This window comes from Stegostoma tigrinum, chromosome 30, assembly GCF_030684315.1.
Source record: "Stegostoma tigrinum isolate sSteTig4 chromosome 30, sSteTig4.hap1, whole genome shotgun sequence".
NCBI lineage: Eukaryota > Metazoa > Chordata > Chondrichthyes > Orectolobiformes > Stegostomatidae > Stegostoma > Stegostoma tigrinum.
In genome coordinates this window covers 11,421,317-11,440,788 of record NC_081383.1, presented here as the reverse complement: position 1 = coordinate 11,440,788, position 19,472 = coordinate 11,421,317, and the positions used below count along the sequence as shown (strand labels likewise).

Below are 19,472 nucleotides of genomic sequence, written 5' to 3'. Positions count from 1 at the left end.
AAATATAATGATAGCAATCTTAGCCTTCTCGTTCTTCACAAGCTACTACCCTACCTCAGCTAACAGGTGGGGAGAATTTGAGGTACAGTATATTAAACAAGAAACTGAAACCAGATAAAGCCACCTTAAAACACATCCACCTAATCAGAAAAAAAGTGCAGAGCAAAAGACTAACCTGCTGAAGAGGTGAGTGTCACTTATTTAACCACGTTAAAAAGTATTCTGTGCATTTGGAATTTTACCTACCACGGAATTAATTGCTGCAGGTTGACTTTCAAATGACTTGGGAAACCTAGCAGCTGAGGAAAAGCATGAGAGCAGATCATCAGCTAAGTGCCTTGACAAAGTCCCAGCATCTCAGCTTGTCCAAGACATCCCTACCCCATCTGTTCTTAGTATCAATATCTGTTTCCCAGGTTGACTGTTGGACAAGGAGGAAGGGAAACAGTAAAGTTCAAAATAGATCCTACCAGTTTAATGGTAGCAGCTTCTGGCATCCGCATTGCCTAGCTACTATAAACCCCATACCTTTCCACCAACAAATATGACAGCCAGCAAATTTGTCCTTGGTCACAGATAACAGAAAAATCTTTCTTACAATCTGTTTTTCCAGTCTGGTTCCGCTGCTGTAAGTGGTGGTTAGTGTAGAAGAGCAGGCCTCGCTATACCATGGAACATTCCCTAGTTGAGTTGTGCTGCCTACAGACAATGTGTAGATACTGTTGGTATATCCATCGCAGTTACAGTTATCATATTGGAAGCCTCCATTACCAGATGCCCAGACAAAGATGGAACCAAGACCACCTCGACCCTAAGAGAGAGCTGTCGGGTTAGTTTGCTAAAATGTGATTGAGGAGTTCCAAACTTTAGCTAAATCTTGAATGTAATTGCTTCAACATAAAATAATTTATCATGTGTATTTAAGATAGTGTTTTGCTTCATAATGAAGTAGCATACAATTTTCGAAAGATGAACACCCCTCCTCCAATTACAATGCAGTCTTGACACAGTTAGCAAAACCAATATGTCCCCATCCTATGCCCCAAAAACCTGCCTTGTAGCACACTCAGAATTGCCTGGAACCAGCAAAACCTTCTTCCAAGTGCTCAGCTCTATAACTGGAATCCAGATACAAGGATAGACAGGCGAAACAGTTTATAAAATGGTTGACAGGGTATGGCAAATGTTGAGGAGAGGTTATCACTAGTTAGAGATTCTAGAACTAGAAAGAAAGTCAGAGTTGGTTTTCTGCAGAGCTCAATAGACTTGACAGATCTTTAAAAAGACCACAGGGGTACAATTCTGACTTTCCTATCAACTGCAAATTTTCATCAAGGCAGTATAAGAAAGTGGGATAGTGTGGATCATGAGCCTGGGCCCTGCACACAACTCTGGGAAGCTCCATTAAAAGATCTCCTAGCCATCTCCAAGTCGAAGCGTCAAACCAGCTTTTTCCTCAAGGAGTCGCAATTCAAAGTTGTCTTAGACTATATTCTGGTCGGGGATGCCATTTGAAAAGTTAATGTCAAGCTATGCCCTTCAACTCACCCTAATGGCCTCTTACATCCTCCAAGCTGATCTATAGCATTTCCATGTGCACACATTATAATGTACAGAACGAAAATAAACCCTATAGTAATAATGTCACATTTGACTAAGCTTGAATAAAACAAACTTCTACAACCTGCTGGAAGAGAGCTTTTGCTATAGTCCTATAAATGTGTCAACCAACCAGATCTTTATACTATTAAAAGGGCTGAAACTGGAAGGACATAATACCTCATGTGAAAAAGAAAGATCGAGCAACTGAAAAAAAATCCAAAAGAAAAGGCTATGCAGCAAATGTTTCCCTTAGGCTTGGATATATTAACACACTAATGGAATCAGAACTCTCATCTAAGGATGCTGGATGTACAGTACAGATTGAGGCCAAGACAGAAAAATATGCTATCACAACCTGTAGGCTCAGGTTAAAAGAAGGTTTCAACTATTTTAGGGCTGAGAAGGAAAAATTAGTTCAGAGGTTGATGAATGTTTGAAATTCTATCAGAGAATGGAAGACGCAGAGGCCTAATGCAAATAGGATAGGAAAGTGGAAGTTCAGGCATGATCACATCCCTAACCCTTGCTCTTATATCCTGAGGCAGAAGCCCTCTGATGTACTTGCATCTTACACAACACCGTTGACTACAGGCAACTAGAGTGTTCCAAGTCAGTGGCATAACAAGTTTACTTTAGCTAGTGGTGTAGCAAATAAATAGAACTCTGCATTACACCATGTGTTTCATTCCCAGGTGACTTAGCAAAGCTAAAAGACACTAAAACAAGAGATTACAGTAGAAATCAATACATTTCAGATGGTCTCAATCTGAAGAGTGGTAAAAATTTTGTAACAGTTATGGGCTTTGTTGGATTAAAAAGTGCTGAGCAGTTTTAAAAGGTAGTCGAATGATATGATGAAAGCGTTAGCTTTGTACAAAAACATATTTAATCACCAATTATTTGCATTGCTTTAGGCTTAGAGCACAAATTGTATTGCACACACAATATCATGTTCTGTACACCAGCACTTGTACTACAAATGGAAAAAAAGAACTCTAATGCAATTTTTCATAATCTTACATTTGTAATACCCCTGAGGAATGCCTGACTTGCCAATACTGCTGGACCTTCCACAGTCTGCCCATTGTCCTCCGGACCCCAGCTAGCACTATAGATGTGAATGTGCTGAGGGTTGAGACTGAGTGAACGGGCTTCCACTACATCAGTGATTTCACCATCAAGCATTCTTACCCCTGCAAAAATAAATAAATAAATTACGACAGAGCCCACAAAAACACCACAGAAGCATAAGTTGTAAAGTTTTGTTGTGAAACAGTTCTAAATCTTCCAGCCAATAAACTAACATTATGGCCAAAATTAGCTCAGTAACACTTAAATAGCTATTTAAGTGTCAAGGTGGAAATCAAGTACATGTTAGACATCATGTAAATGTGAAAAATATTAAACATAGAATCACAAATTGTATAGCATAGAGATGATCGTTTATTCCATTACGTCTGCACCAACACTGATTGGCACTGAATCATGTGATCATCCTTGAATATGTTCCCTATAACTAGGTATTTTTCGGATTTGAAATCATTTAATTCCCCTTTGAATGCTCCAACTGAGTCAGTCAAGAGGGCTCCTTAAATTTACCCAAGTAAAATCATCCCAATATCTCCAATCTTTTTCTAACTGAAGGTCTCATCCTTAGAACTATTCTCGCACACTGCTTCTGCACTTCAAATGCACTCTCAGTTTCTAAAATATGGCACACAATAGATGCACCAATGTTCCAACTATGGTCAAACATATTATACCAGTTCAGTGTGTCTTCCTTGTTCCTGTACTCTGCCTCTTAATAAAGCCTAGAATACCATATACTTGAACCACTTGCTGTTTCTATTAGTGACTAACACAAATATCAGGTTCCTCTGGTCTTATCAAATTCCTATAAGTGTGAAAACTGGCCCTTCAGCCCAGCCAGTCCACACCAACCCTTGGAGCATCCCACCCAGACCCATCCCCCTATAACCTACCTCGGCTACACATCCCTGAACACTATGGGCAATTTAGCGTGGCCAATCCAGCTAGCCTGCACATCTTTGTTCTGTGGGAGGAAACTGGGTCACCTGGAAGAAACCCATGCAGACACGGAGAACATGCAAGCTCCACATAGATTGTTGCCTGAGGCTGAAATTGAATCCTGGTCCCTGGCGCTGTGAAGCAGCAGTGTTAACCACTGAGTCACCATGCTGCCCAATGATCCTATGTACTTTAGGGTAACACCTTTTATGTTATACTGACTCTCCAGATTCTTTCCTCCAATGATATATGTCACACTTCATCTATTATCTATCTGGCTACTATAATTTGTCTGTTTTTATCATGTTAAATTGAATGTGTAGTTCAATATAAACATGTTTGTCAAGAACAGGCATAGGAAGAATAGTGCACTAAATCTCCTAGCAATAGCAAAAGCAGCTCAAAAATTGTGCCAATGGCTTATCTAGGTTAGGAAAAAAAATTATGTTTTGATTGGATACGAATTATACAAACAGTTTGATTTATTCAGAATAAAATTAATGTTTTTAAAGGTTTAAAAAAAGGAAAATTTAGATGTTTGGTGCAAAGGTTTATGAATTTAGTCATTTGCTGCATGTGCCACATCTTTCACAGGTTCTTCTCAGTAAAAATGGGTAGTTTACTGCATTCCAATATAGAACTTAACACTAGCTTACCGGCCTGCACAATTGCCAGCAACGTGAATAGGAGGCCTAACGGATTACCTAACAACATACTGCTAATATATTCCTTTCAAGCCTCTGACTCATGCAGGGTCTATGCATTGCAATGAAGTCAAGATAGACGAGGGGATGAAAAAGCAGGTCTTTTCTCATCTTTTCGGGTGAAGGTGGGAAGAGAGGCAGCAGGATGACCAGACTGCAGACAAATATTACCTACTGTTCAGGATCTGTTTCACAAAATTTCTTATCACAGCACAAATGCACAGTTTTATAGAGGCTATAGGTATAAAATGAAGTTTGAATTCAAAATTCCCAGTCCTTTTAAAAAGAAAATCCATGTCCCTGATTTTGCATTCAGTAGCAGAGTATCAGCGTGCCTTGCTGATCTTGAAGAAAGCTGCTCACAAAAGATCTAGTGTTAGCCACTGGGGATCTCTAGTATACAGCAACAGTCCTGCTGTTGTATTAAGTTTGTCAAGCAGTCAACCATAGTAAAAAGAACTTACAGACAGCAAAGAACGCAAAACTGATTTTATTTTTTTTTTAATTAAAAGTAAAAAACAAAAAAATTACACATGTAAAGTTGAAGTATAAAAAAGGAATTGTTTTGTAAATCTGAGAGATATCATAGAATGAGAAATTTGACATTCTACAAATCAGTTTGTTAGGACCAGAAGGGCTATTCAGCCTGAGTGACTAATATATTAAAGAAAAAAAAACAAATACATTTGACAAAGACAAAGACAATTCAATTTGATTTAAAGAACAGGGTTTAAAAACCTGAAAGTTCAGTAATTGACTGCTCAGCAGACTTAATGGTATTACCATAGTTGTTTCAACAAATAGATTTAGGAAAAAAGGTGCTCACAAGAACTTAGCAGTGTATTCTGAGAACCAGGGAATCTCTGACAGCCAACTTCTGAATTTTCACATTTAATTGCACAGAAGGACAGAAGCACTGTTGGGCTTTGCAACATGACAGTGAATGTTGACAATTTGCTAACAAACCACATAATGCAGGCTGTTAAAATATTAAAGTTATGTTATTCAAGAACTCACCCTTTCTTTTAAAGAAAAAGAATTGTTCATCCTCAGATCTACTTATTCCTCAATCAAGAAGTTATTGATCTAAAAGTTGATTGTTAAAAACATTCTCCCAGGAAGGCAAATGATAACCTGCCATTCTTAAATAGGGACAATGATACTTTACCACCAATTTTGGCATTGTATGCGACACCAACACCACAGAGATTATTGGCTACAGCAGCCACCTCACCAGCACACCGTGTTCCATGCCTGTTAAATACAAGACAGTTTATTCACTATTCAAATGCTCAGGAGTATTCAGAGCATTATGAACTAAAAGACAGAATATAGAAGTTATTACTAACAGTGAAGGATGCCCACTAAACAACTGGTAGCCTAGTATTTTAGCATCAAAAAATTAAATTCATCTATTTAAAATAAATGATTTTATAACACCTTAAAATAGTTTCACAGGAACAGCAGGTAGACTTCCACATTTGCTGGTGAAGATCACAATTTCTCAGTTTAGAAATTTAAATGGCACTTTAGTCAAACCAGAAGCAATTTGAATCATGCACAAGGTCAGAAATTTCCAAGTGATAATGTAGAAAAAAAAGAAAGTTCCATACAACTATGGCATGCTCCAAACTCGTTAATATATTTGGTTTAACATCACATCAAGGAGCAGATACCAAATCATTACTGCTCTGATACCTTATTACAGTTCCAGCAGCAAAAACACATCGCACTAGAGTATCATGCCTAAGTGTGGCATGAGCTTTCAGACTTTAAAAAATATAAATGAAACACAAAAGGCTGTAAAAGATGAGCCCCCAAGAATTACCTGACTTCTGTAGATTGAAACCACTCCCCCATCTCAAGGAGGAGACAAAAAAATCCCAGAATGATGAAAATTAAAAAAAGTTATTGAATTGAATGCAGCACTCTTTAAAAAAAAAGACATCCTGGATGTCTCAAACTGATGTCGCCAAATGACAACAGGATTGGAATCACCATACATGCTGTGCTTGGCTTATAAAAACAAAGCTTGTGGAATCATGTGATGAGGGAGCCATCTTTCCTCCCACGTGTCAACTAGTAGCTGTTCTGACGTTCTTTTTCAGAAATCAGCTTGTTCAGACATGCTACGACACTTTTTTTTGGGGGGGGGGGGAAGAGAAGGGAGGGAGGAGAAAGAGTGGCGGGGGGACTTAAACCCAGGCTTCCTGGCTCAGATGTTACCACTGCACCACTAGAAACTTTTGCATAGGTCCACCCAAAGCCAAGTCATCCAGTCTGCCAAGATAATAAACCAGTAATACCTCAAAAGTGAGAGATTCTAAGACGACAGGCAGACTCCCTCCCACAATATTTACCCAAAAATCCAAACTCCTGGGAATTTGAGAAATAATCTTGCCACTTATGGAGAATGTTTTGCTTTAGTTAAAATGAAGGTCTCAAAGCATAAACTCCACCTCAAAATTACAGGCATACCACGAAAGAGATTGAGATAATTAAAGCCATAACAGGGTTTTACCTTAACCCATATCTAATCTGGAGGTTAAAATAGTATCAGAGATAATGGGAACTGCAGATGCTGGAGAATTCCAAGATAATAAAATGTGAGGCTGGATGAACACAGCAGGCCAAGCAGCATCTCAGGAGCACAAAAGCTGACGTTTCGGGCCTAGACCCTTCATCAGAGAGCTCTGATGAAGGGTCTAGGCCCGAAACGTCAGCTTTTGTGCTCCCGAGATGCTGCTTGGCCTGCTGTGTTCATCCAGCCTCACATTTTATTATCTCTAATCTGGAGGTACAGCATGCACAAAACACTATTTTGGAGTAAATAACCTTCATTTTAAGGCTCATAATTGCTAGCCATTGGAATTATTCAATAGGAAGGTTCCTTAGTGTAAAAAAGTCTTCATATACATAATACTACACAGGTTGTAATGGGAGCACATACATTCTATCTGCAACAGGGGTGACAAAAGCCTCGACTAGGATCCATGTGGAGTAACAAAGGAGCTCTCTGCACTTGAACAGAAGATTATTCAAGCATTTTAAAATGTCTGACATCTTCAGCACAAGTACTCAGGCCTTCCTCATTCATCACTAACAGGGGGAAAAAAATCCCACGGAATACAGAACACAAGCCACATAACAGTCCAACAGATTATTTTCCCATTTATTTGGAAAATTTCTAAAATGTCCAAGAAAAACACAAGTACAATTTTGAAGACTTTACAGTCTCCTTATGCCATCTGGTGGCTGTTGTTTTTAAAGCGATTTTTGAAAATACACCATTTAAACACCAAATCCAGTGCTATACTATATATAGTAGACATAAATACAGCATGCCATTGCTCCTCATTGATATACAAGATACACAACCATTTTTGCAACAGACATTCCAAAATATCTAAGTTAATTTGAAAAATATTTCACTTTTGCCCCCTTAGCTGTTTCTTATTAAAACCTTTATTATAAAATCAGACGAAGACTTGCATCATCTAGGCCAATACCTGCACGATGTTAAGGCTGCTTTGCTTTACTCGAAATGTTATATTTTTATTGAAGACATTGGAGAAAAAGTTCCATTCAGGTGGACACAAACACACAGCATTACTCAGAGCAGCCTCTTCACAGACATCACCAAAAATGCTCAATACTCATTCATCTTGACTGATGAATAGGGAGAGACATTCCTCAACTTGTCACATTTTTCATCATGGTTTTGTCCAAAAAACAAATTAAAAAATGGTTCATTTCCCAGATAGCTATCAAGTGTAATTAAGGCATTTTCGCCCCCTTCCTAATTGTTTATCTAATAAATGTAACATGTAACTGTGGCATGCTCCACTTAAGTACAGATTAGTGCCATGCTGTGTTACAGCTTCGTATGACTAGCAGCACAGAAAATGGCCAACAGCTACCCATGGTATTAGCTGCAGAACATGGCTGACAGTAGTTAGGGTGCTTGGTGAAATATTTGATTAATGTAGTCTTCATAGTAAGAACAACAGTAGCTCTGTAGGCCAAAGGTAGCAGAACAGAGATAGAATATGCAGCTTCTTCTGCATATAGGAACATTTCACACCACTTTCATAACTTGAGAGTCTCTTGAATTATTTAATCAATCTGTTACAATACTAATAGTAGGTTTTACTGAAGATCCTTCAAATAATCAGATATAGATTCTGATGTAGTTATAGATTCACTTATACACATACAAAAATAAAATAAAAGCTTTGAGAGAAAAGATGCAAATAAAATTATAGGAGCAAACCAGTCTTGGAGTGGTAAAAGTAAAAGCAGCCCCCAACATCATTACAGGAAGAACCGAATCATAGGTACAGAAACTAGCAGACATTAGAATGTGGGGTGAATGAACATTTAATAAAACACCCAAGGATAAAGATAGGGGTGCCTAGCAAATACTGTAAGAAAGAAATTGCTCACTGCTTGTTAGCTAAAGAGTTCTAAAATTAGGTGTAACCACACAACTCTGTTGAAACTGATATTATAACAATTACTAAAAAGCCAAAATTCTTTTGTATTTCCTGTGAGGTTAATAAGGAGTCTAAAAAGGTGATAGGCAAGTATTCAACTAATTGGCAGTTAACATGGTGAAGCTGACAAATATCTGGGCAGGAATGTCCTTGAATACAGTGTCCATTGTGAAAATTCCCAAGACAGGAGATAAGGGAGTCTGAAACATCATGAAACCAATGAGGACTGAAGGTTTGATTGCAAGCCTGTCCATCTCTAGCCAGTGAAATGACTAGCTTAATTGTGATTATATGTAATTAATTAATAATTGGTCTGTAAATGTTAGAAGTAGGATCAAACAAATGTATGTTTTCCATTGTTAGATGAAGACCGCTCTGGATTTTCAGAGGTTTTCCTCCCACCGGTGTAATTTCAATAAACTGATACAGGAAGTGAACTTCTGGGCGTTGAGTGAATCACTTGGTCATTCCACCCCAACTTAAGTAATATATTTTGAACCATTCAATATTTTCATATTTTAAAACCAGACACAAAGTTTGTCAAAATGGATGCAATGTATCTCCTTCAGCATTTGAGTTGCAGATAGACCTAAACGAACCCATGAGTATTCAGTCATCCAGGCATTCTTTATAGCCCTTTAAAAAGCTGGATTAGCAAAGCTATAGAACTTCAATAACAGCCCGTCTGTTGCACCCTGAATTTAAAAGTTGCCCATTTCTCCTCCAAATGTACAAGATGGCACAAATGGGTCCCACCAACTTTCTACTGCATTATGGACTCTAATGATTGGAATAAGGTCAGCTAGGTGGATCTTGCAACATGAGGTATCTGATTGAACCAGGCCAACAACCCCAATGAGGAAGCCCAGGGTGACAGATAGAAGAACATCAGGGATTCTGATCACTCTAGGAGCTGGCTCTGAGCTTGCCAGAGCAGTGTCACCTACTGTGCAGGAGTAAATACCGGCCTTTGTTCAGTTATTTCAGCTAGCCTCATCCAAACCACAGTGAGTGAATCTACAGATGTAAACAACATAGAAAAGTTGAAATCAATCAACACGCCACCCGCTGGTTTGAAGAAAGGACTGAACTTCTGTAGTTACACCACAAGGAAGCCATTTTGACTCTTCTTCCCACTGCATTCCTCCCCCCTCCCCTCTGTCCCATACAGTGGGAAACATCAGCACTTGATTTTGCAGACAGTTCTACCAGAAAACCATCAAGCTAGCTGCAAGTTATAAGCAAGAAACTAGCAGCAGGGTTACCCTAACAGAGGGATTATTTCAACCTTCTCCAATTTTAAGTTCACCCAAGAGCCAAGCTTCTAGAAATTAGACTACAGAAAAACAGTTAGCCTGTCAGGAATCCTCTCTAATTTTGAGGAGAGGGCCTTGTAAAGTATCAATTTCATTTAACGTTGGAGGCCTGGCACCAAAACAGAATAAGACAACAGACAACTAATTAGAAATAGTTGGAGGTGTTTGTGCATGTATCATGATTGAGCTACTTAAATTCAGGGTAAAGGGGGTAAAGTAATCTTTATCATACACATGCACACACAGTCCATGACAACAACCATTAAATGTCAGAACGTTAACATTGAAGGGATTTTGCAGCTCCAACAACTTTGGTGATTTAGATTCATTTTGGATTGCTGTACATTTGGTAACTGTCCAAAACAAAGTAACCTCTATTTTATATAAGCATGCAGTCTATTGGATAGTACGTGTATTTAGTGCTAATTCAGCTGCAAAACGAGTGTTAAGAACTCACCGATTTTCATCATTAAAGTTATATCTGGGCTGGGGATCAGGATCATTATCATTTATATCAAAGCTTGCATTAGGGTCCTGCAATAAGAAATATAAAATTTTAAAAAGATAGCCAAAAATATGCAGAATTATGCTTATGTTTTGTGAAATTAACTTCATAGTCACAATTAACTAGGTACCTTTCAATATCACAACTGAAATCAGTTACATATTCAGCAAATAGAAACACACATGCTTTCATGAGTTACTGGTCAGAGACAGGAGTAGACCCTTGGAGATTTTCTCCCCCGCCCCCACTATCTATTAATCAAAAAAGGACTCAAGTGATAATTGCAACACTCCTAAAAAAAGGCAGTGAACAAGGAGTTGAAGAAGGGTCTAGGCCCGAAACGTCAGCTTTTGTGCTCCTGAGATGCTGCTTGGCCTGCTGTGTTCATCCAGCTACACACTTTGTTATCTTATAGTGAACAAGGAGCCTGCTTGGTCTTCGGGCAGACAATCTGTTGCAAGCTAGGATCCACCACAGCTGTAAGAACTGAAGAAGCAACCATACTGAACATATACTGTTCCATCTGCCTTTAGTATTAATTTAAATATTCTGCTCATTGGTGCCTTTGCACATATACAACATGAAAACATTTGGCATTCAAAAGACTTCAGTGAGAGGTGAGGACCTCAAATACAATGTGTTGTTGAGGCATTCACAGTGGCTTTTAAGCAGATGATTCAGATAATTATCTGAAAGCTAGAATAGTTGAAGGACTACAGGATATAAAGGCAAGATTGTAGGACCAGAGTTGCACTTAAAGACCAAGTAAATACTGGATCAGCAAAACTGACTCCTCTGTATGGCTCATTCCTTTTAGCAGTAATCTAATTAAAACGTTAGGTGATATTCATCCTGATTTCCACCAATACTACATTAGGTTAGAGTGTGGCATAACTCAATGGAAATACCTACTTGAATATACATGCTGAACAGGTGTTCTTCTGAAATATTTTTCAGACTCAGGACTTGTATTATTGAAGTATTACACTTCTAATGCATCCCCCAAAGCCATTCCAGGCCATGGTCAACTAAAGGGTACCCCCTCCCCGTCATGTGTTTGAAACATTAATACTGTAAGTATTATAAAAGTTTCAGAAGCAGGTGGAAGTGCATTAAAACTATACTTTGCTTGTTAGTAGAAAGCGTTGGAACAGAACCTCTGATTTAGAAGGCTGCTATTAAAATAATGTAATTATATTCAATTATTTTTCATTGAAGTTAATCAGAAACCTTGAACTTGATGACAGCATACTTCAGTCACAAAACTGTACGTTCAAGTCTGAACTCAAGAATCAGGCACATTGCAAGCAGGCATTTCAGCACAGGACAGCACTGATGAACAAGATTCTTTCAGGTATGATATTTAATAAATTTAAATGCAGGTAGATGAGGAATATATGTGAACATAAATTACCCCATAGCATTATCCAATTTAAAGATGGCTGAAGGCGTTCTCTTGAATATTTACCCATTTGTATTTCCAATTTATTTCTGTTTCAGCATTTTCTTGGGATACTTATCTAGGTACATTTAAATTAATTGCCCGTGAAGCACCTAGGCCATCCTAAGTATATGCTTTATTTGGTGCTATAAAGCAAAGATTTTCTTGCCTTGTTTAGGTTTACACACCAAAAGTGGAAAGAAGTGTTGTTGACTCTCATTTCATGAAACAACTGGTCACTCTGAAGCACTTCCCCTTACATTATGCCATTCGTGAACAGCTACAATAAAAACTAAAGTGGATTTACATGGTACTTCAATTAGAACTTACGTAATTTTTGGCCAAGTCCGGATGGTTCTTCTCTATTCCATCATCCAGAATGGAGACCACAATCCCTTTGCCTGTATAACCCCGCTTCCAGGCAGACAGAACATTTAGATCATTAGGGATCGCATTGTTCTAAATAATGAACATAACAAGGTTTTGAGATGCAAGCTTTGAAAAAAGGTCAATAAAATATTATCGCCATCCCTAGAACAAGTGGAAATTAATACTTTACAACAAGTTCCCAAAAGTATGAACATTTTAACCAAGGGCACAAAAGAAACAATTTGCCACAAAAAGTAGAAGCTAGTCTGCCAGAAGTTAGAAATGAGAGACACTGTACGGATTCATTAATTTAAATGTTCAAATATCAAATTCTTGAAGCATTGGTCACTCACTCTCCAAATAGCAAAACAAGAAAGTACTGACAGAATTCAGTTTTCACAAAAAGTAGAATGAGGAGGGCAAGGTTCAAGGTTGACATTTGCTTTTGTTAGGCAAGCCAGAGGATTGTGTCACCAAAACAGGTGTCCATGCAGGAATGAAGGAGGTTACATGAGGGGTGCTGCTATATTTCAGACAAGACATTTAACAGAGGCTCCAACTGCCCCTTAGGATCAACTTAAGAGCAGCGGAATTGTCCTAATGTTGTGGCCAATATTAACACTCAAAAAGAACTGATTGTCTGGGTATTATTACTGCAGTTTGTAGGAATTTACTATTCACAAACCTACTGCTGCTTTTCCTCAAGATAAAAAAAAGCACCTCTCTAGCTGCTTTTGCAGCATTTGTACAACTGACACTCATGAAAGCATAATATAAAATGAAATTTGGAAGAACAATTTGCTTGCATAGCAGCATGCTGCTTTAACTAAGCCACACAATTTCCCTCCCTACCAAGTATGCATGGTCTCTTGACGCCAAAAAAAGCAACATGGGGTTTCAGAATTCATTTAAATACAAGTAAATATGACTTAAGAAATCTATACCTTAATTTAAAATTAAAGGCTACTTAAATTAAAAGACACCAATGCATAGTGTTTACTCCAAATCTAATGCAGCAGGATCTAATTTTCAGTAATTTTACAAGTCTAGTCTTTTAATACCATGGGCTACCAAACTCATGTCAAGTCACCAGCCTTCCTTAAAGCCCTCCAGCCAATCTCAAACAGAAGACAGCCATTTATAAACGATTGAACCAAGTTGAAAAATCCGCACAGGCATAAACTGTATTGATTTTTAAGTGCACTTAAGGTTATATTTTTTATAAAGTAACTTTTAAACAACATTGTGCAGAAACCCCCTATTAACATCCTTGGGGTTACCATCAACCACAAACTCAAATGGAATCACCACATAAACAGTGGTTACCAGAGAAGGTCAGAGGCTAGGAATACTGTAGTGAGTAATTCATTCCTGACTTCCTATAACCAGTCCACCTACATCGACATCTACGAGGCACTAGGTCAGGAGTACTCAACTCGTCTGGATGGGTGCAGCTGCAAAACACTCGAATCTTGACACCATCCAAGCCTTGACACCAGCCCACTTGACTGGCACTATGTCCACAAACATCCATTCCCTCTACCACTACATTCAATAGCAGCCATGGTTCTGTTTACGTAATGCACCAAAGATCCTCAGACAGCACCTTCCAAATCCAAGATCAGTTCCATTTGCAAGGACAGAGCAGCACAGGAACACCACCACCAGCAGGTTCCCATCCAAGCCACTCATCATCCTGACCTGGAAATATATCAATATTGCGGTGTCAAAATTCTGGAATGTCCTCCCTAAGAGCATTGTAAGTCAATCTACAGCATGTGGGCTGCAATGGCTCAAGGAGGCAGTTCACGACTATATTTAAGAGCAACTATGAATGAACAACCCATTTCTTGCAACTGATATCTTGTGGTTCTCAGGTCCCAAGAATGAGGAACTGAATTCCCAGCATTTAGTCAACATTTTCCAAGTTAGACCAGTTGCCACAATAACTTAATGTGACAGCACAGGTAGATGGAATACGTACTGTTAGACAGGACTCCTATAACAAATTCTGTCAGTACTTCATCTCCTCTTTAAAATAGGCAAGACAGAATGAATCGTGAACTGTTGGAGTGGTGTCACCAAATGAGAATCCATTGTTGTTTTAATGATGAGTTTTTTCTCTCTCCCCCACCCCCCATCTAGAAAATTGCTCAAATTGATCTACTGGCTCAGAGTTTAGAACTGCAAGAGTTACCTTCAACAAAAAAAAAATTCTTATGGCCTTGTGACAGATGAAATTCTGACAGCATGAATGAAAGCAAAAGCTGAAAGAAATCAGTCATAAAACATCTAGGACAGGTGTTACTACAGGTACTGCAAGAGACTGGTAACAGTTGTACAAAGTGCTGACTGTTACAATGTTAACAAGACAGATATGTTGATTCAAGAAATTGACTCAAAACCGAGATAAAGTCAATGCCCAAAACTAAAGGATAAAATGGTATTTTTAAAAAGGTGCTTGTAATAACAATGAATAATTGTTACAGTAATTCAAATTTTTTCTTTCCCTCAACAGCCCTGGAAAGAAAAATTATTTCACACTACTTTACAAATCTTTTTCAAATAGAGTACTAATGAAAGCTAGCTACATCACTTTCCACTAGCCTGTCTCTACCCCTGCAAAATACTCAATCTTACCAAGTACCACTGTTTGTGGTATAGAGGATCTGAAGGAACAGAAAATGCACGCTTCTGCCGTCTTTTCACTACTTGCTGTTCCAGCCACTTCACCTAAAATAAAAGGTAGCCATATAACTTTTCGCATCAGACACTGAAGTCAAGTTCAGAAATCAGAGCTAACCGCAATAATGTTGACAAGTCCCTCCAGGATCACTGTTAACAAAGTGAGGCATAGCTTCATTCTGCCAAACCCATTCGTGCCCCCCCCCCCCCACCCACCCCAAGGAGTGGGGGACTCAATTACTAGGGGTCATGAGTTCAAAGTGAGAGGAGGAAAGTTTAAGGGAGATATGCGTTGAAAGTTCTTTACACAGAGGGTGGTGGATGCCTGGAATGCATTGCTAGTGGTGGTGGTAGACACAGACACGTTAGCGTCTTTCAAGATATATTTGGACAGGTACATGGATGGGCAGGGAGCAAATGGACACAGACCCTTAGAAAATAGATGACAGGTTAGACAGAGAATCTTGATCAGTGGAGGCTTAGAGGGCCAAAGGGCATGTTCCTGTGCTGTAATTTTCTTTGTCCAAACACCAGAGTTTAGACATACAAATAATGTCAATCATACTTCAAAATTTCAATCTCCTGCTCATACTGTAAGCATTCAAATCCACACCCATCTAAGAGCTTTATTTCAAATTTCTTGAATGAAGATTTTTCACCTTGCCACGCTACCAGTTACTCATTGCATCCATGTCATATGAGGTTAACAGAAATAAAATTATCTTTAATCACAGGACATTGGGTAGGCCAGCAATTCTTGCCCATACCCAACTGCCCTGTATTCTTGAACTGCTGCAATCCATTTGGTGTGGTTATTGCCATAGTGCTGCAAGAGAGGGAAATTCAAGATTTTAACAAACAACAGAAAAGGAATGGTGACAGAGTCCCAAGTAAAGATGATGGGTTGCCTGATGAACTTCCAAGTGGTTGTGTTCCTATGCATTTGCTGCACTTGTCCTCATTTGTTTCTATGGGTTTGGAAGGTGCTATCAAAAAGGAGCCTTGGCAAATTGCTACAGTGCATCTCGAGATGGTACACACAGCTGAGTTACTACACTAGTTGTGAAGGGTGTGGTTGTTGAAGATGACACATGGGGTGGCAATCAAGCAGCCTGCTTTGTCCTGGATGATATCAAGCTTCATAGAGTATTGCTTTAGCTGCACTCACCCCAGAAAGTGGGTGTGTATTCCATTATGCTCTTAACTTTTGCACAGATGTTGGACGGGCTTGGAGTAAGGAGTACTCAAAAATTCGCCATGTCTATAAAGGCAAGCTGTTCAACACGAGAATCACCATATGTGGAAAACTGTCACGGTATGCCCTGTGCACAAAAAGCCAGAACAAAGCAAAGCAAAGCAAACCTAACCAAACCAATATAGCAAAGTGTGGAGCTGGGTGAGCACAGCAGGCTGAGCAGCATCTTAGGAGCACCACTGTTCCATCAGTCTACTCTCAAATAAATAATCAGAAAAGCCATGAATGGATGGACATTGAAATCAAGCTGCACTTCAAGAATGAGCAACTCACTAATATGCAGTTTGTATTCAAACAGGACAAGTTTGGCTCCTCATCTCATTACAGCCACAAAACCAAAGCAAAGCCCAACTACAAATGAAGAGGTGAAAGTGAATGCCCTTGATCAATGTTCCTTGTAGGCCATGTGGCCACTCTGAAGGTCCATACAAGACATTGTACCAATGCAATTCCTGCCGTTGATGTCCAATTATGACATCTACAAGACACTGCAGAAATTCACCAAGGATCCTTGGACAGCACCCTCAAAACCTACAACTACACCACTTCAAAAAAAAAGCAGCAAATACATAAGAATACCACCACTAACTGCAAGTCCCCATCCAAGCAACACCATCTGGGCTTGGAAATATATCGCCATTCTTTCACTCACTGGGTCAAAGAGCTCAATTTCCTTTCCTGACAACACACCTACACCCAAAAGGACTGCAGTAGTTCAAGGCGGTAGCTCAAGATCTCATCCCACAGGGCAAAAATCTCCACACTCATCTAACGAACAAATAATAAAAACAAGTTTGATAACGCAATAGTGAAATTTACCTTGGGCTCCTTTTCCAGTCGCCTATGTCGCATTTGGTGTGGATTGATGGATCGTTTTGACACTCCTTTGTGTTTAAAGTAGTAATAATGGCCATCTTCAAAAACCTTTTTTTCCCAAAAAACAGAAGACAGCTCAAATGGCTATATTGAGCATTTACTGTTTGAGTGAAACTATTTTACAGAAGTCTCCCGACCCCGATTAGGCAGAGGGCGAACAGAAGAGAGAGCAAGCAGAAATTGAGACATTCAAGAGGCACAATTAAGCATTCTGCAATGTCATTAACACTGTCCAGAATGATTTAGAAGAACTTAATGCTGACACCAAAATTTTACTTCAAAAAAGTGAAGAAGTCCAATCATGTGCAGTAAGAATACAATCTTCATAATGTGCATTAAATAGCCATTTTAAACCCAGATTATCATAAGTTTCAGTTAACATGGCTGAGATAATGTCATGCTTCAAATTATATGATATTTATCATCTTAAATAGCTCTAAATCAACTCTTTCAAAAAAAGTTGTACAACTAATGTAATTGCTTAATGCACAGCACTTATTTTGCACAGAACATCCTACAGAAAGTGTGTACAAGCAGTTAATTAATACAGTTGGCAGCAACAGAAGGAGGGAGTGTCAGACCTATCACACTCACTCTTGAAATCTTCCCCATAAAATCTAAACCACCAAATAAAAAAACATACAAAAACTTTCCAACTAACATCTCACACCAAAGCACCAGCCTTGGTTATAATCCATATTTTGATTCATTTAACTCGAGTGGGAGTGCTAATGTAAAGGAGGCTTATACATTTAATAGCATTTACAGCACAAATTGGGACTGGGAAAAACTCCTTAACAGTGATGTTAAAATTAAATGCCAACATGTGTAGTGTTGCAAAAATGGATTGAAGCAGTTGCAAAACCTCAAACTATTGCTTTAAGCTCCACACACTTTTCCCCCAAAATACATGCCACATTTATTCTACATATTAGGATAAAGGCATGAATAGGAAAAGTTGCATCTATAGCAGACTGAATTATTCCCAATTAAAAAAACATTTCTCAGTCATTTCCATTTGCTTCCATCAGCAACAATACACCACGTTTTTACAGACCTCCCCAATACTCAAAACGATGAGATAAACATCTGCATTTCTTTGTTATCCCGGTCCTAAAACAGCTCTGCAGCTGCTTTAATTTATGGCATTGAGGCACCATCTTTCAGAAGTCAGAAAAGAAAACACATCAATACCAATAAAGAGTTATTTCCTTCTTAATTATTACATTGGTGTTACATCACTCCAATCCTAAACCAAGCATGCAAAGGAATAACAAAAAAAAGTGCACATTTTGTTTGGGCTCAACACAATACTATAGGAATAGTGCACAGTTTTAAAAATAAAAAAAATTGAGTGGTCAACATTTAATCCTCCTATCAACGCTCTAAGTAAAGCAAATCCCCAAGGATCTGGTGATCACATTGCCTAGAGGAGCTTGTTGTGTGTAAATTGGTCGCATAGTTCTGCATTATAAACTGTATAAGAAAGGCGGTTTATTAGATTCGGGACATACTTGGGCAGTGAAAAAATGTTCTATGTACGCCAAACTTTTGCTGGCACTAACCATTCACCAGCATAAGCCATACCCGTCCTAAGTTGATGAATCCGTGTTTGCGAGCTATCCTCTTGGCTTCCCCTGCCCCACCAGAGATGTGGACAGCCCAGGTGTTGGTGTAGAGCCGCCTGCCGCTACTAAATTCACCAACAACACTTGCAAACAGGCCAACCACTAAAAGCTGGCGGATATAACTCATAACGATGTGATGGACCTTCAAGCGATCTCAACTCCAGCCTCAAACTATGTCATTTTATAGCCAAGGTCAGCTCCAGCGCAGCAAGACTAAGAAGAAACTTGCTGCAGGTCGTTAAGGGATTTTTTTTTTAAAAAACTAAGCCTCAATACAATGTCGGGGGAGGAGCAGGGGCAATAATTGGCTACGGTTTCCAAAGTATCACACGCACACCATTAAATCAGGGATGAGAAACTTGCGGTAATTGTGTTATTGTTCAAGTTGGAGAGTGGCGCTCACGGAAACAGCCGAATGTTGCCGAAGCGGAGTCAGCGGGCAGGTTCATGTGGAGCGCCTGCCCTCCCTCCCTCCCTCCCTCCACATCACTCCGGGGTTTGGGGGAGGCGAATGGAACCTCAGCCAATGACCGGCCCGTTCTGGCGCGACGGTTGGCGGCGGTGACG

At 39.1% G+C, this 19,472-nt stretch overlaps 1 protein-coding gene across 1 annotated transcript in view; it reads right to left on the bottom strand.

Moving 5' to 3' along the window:
* Nucleotides 1-19,141, bottom strand: part of LOC125465936 (proprotein convertase subtilisin/kexin type 4-like) — a 42,513-nt gene extending 23,372 nt beyond the window's left edge. Inside the window, exons 1-8 of the mRNA XM_048559958.2 lie at nucleotides 18,865-19,141; nucleotides 17,221-17,325; nucleotides 15,102-15,194; nucleotides 12,423-12,551; nucleotides 10,604-10,680; nucleotides 5,503-5,588; nucleotides 2,623-2,795; nucleotides 599-811 (exon numbers count right to left, since the gene is read on the bottom strand). Of these exons, the coding sequence (XP_048415915.1) occupies nucleotides 599-811; nucleotides 2,623-2,795; nucleotides 5,503-5,588; nucleotides 10,604-10,680; nucleotides 12,423-12,551; nucleotides 15,102-15,194; nucleotides 17,221-17,325; nucleotides 18,865-19,032 (1,044 nt within the window). The 5' untranslated portion in view covers nucleotides 19,033-19,141. The remainder of the gene's footprint in view (nucleotides 1-598; nucleotides 812-2,622; nucleotides 2,796-5,502; nucleotides 5,589-10,603; nucleotides 10,681-12,422; nucleotides 12,552-15,101; nucleotides 15,195-17,220; nucleotides 17,326-18,864) is intronic.
* Between the last annotated feature and the right edge of the window lie 331 nt (nucleotides 19,142-19,472).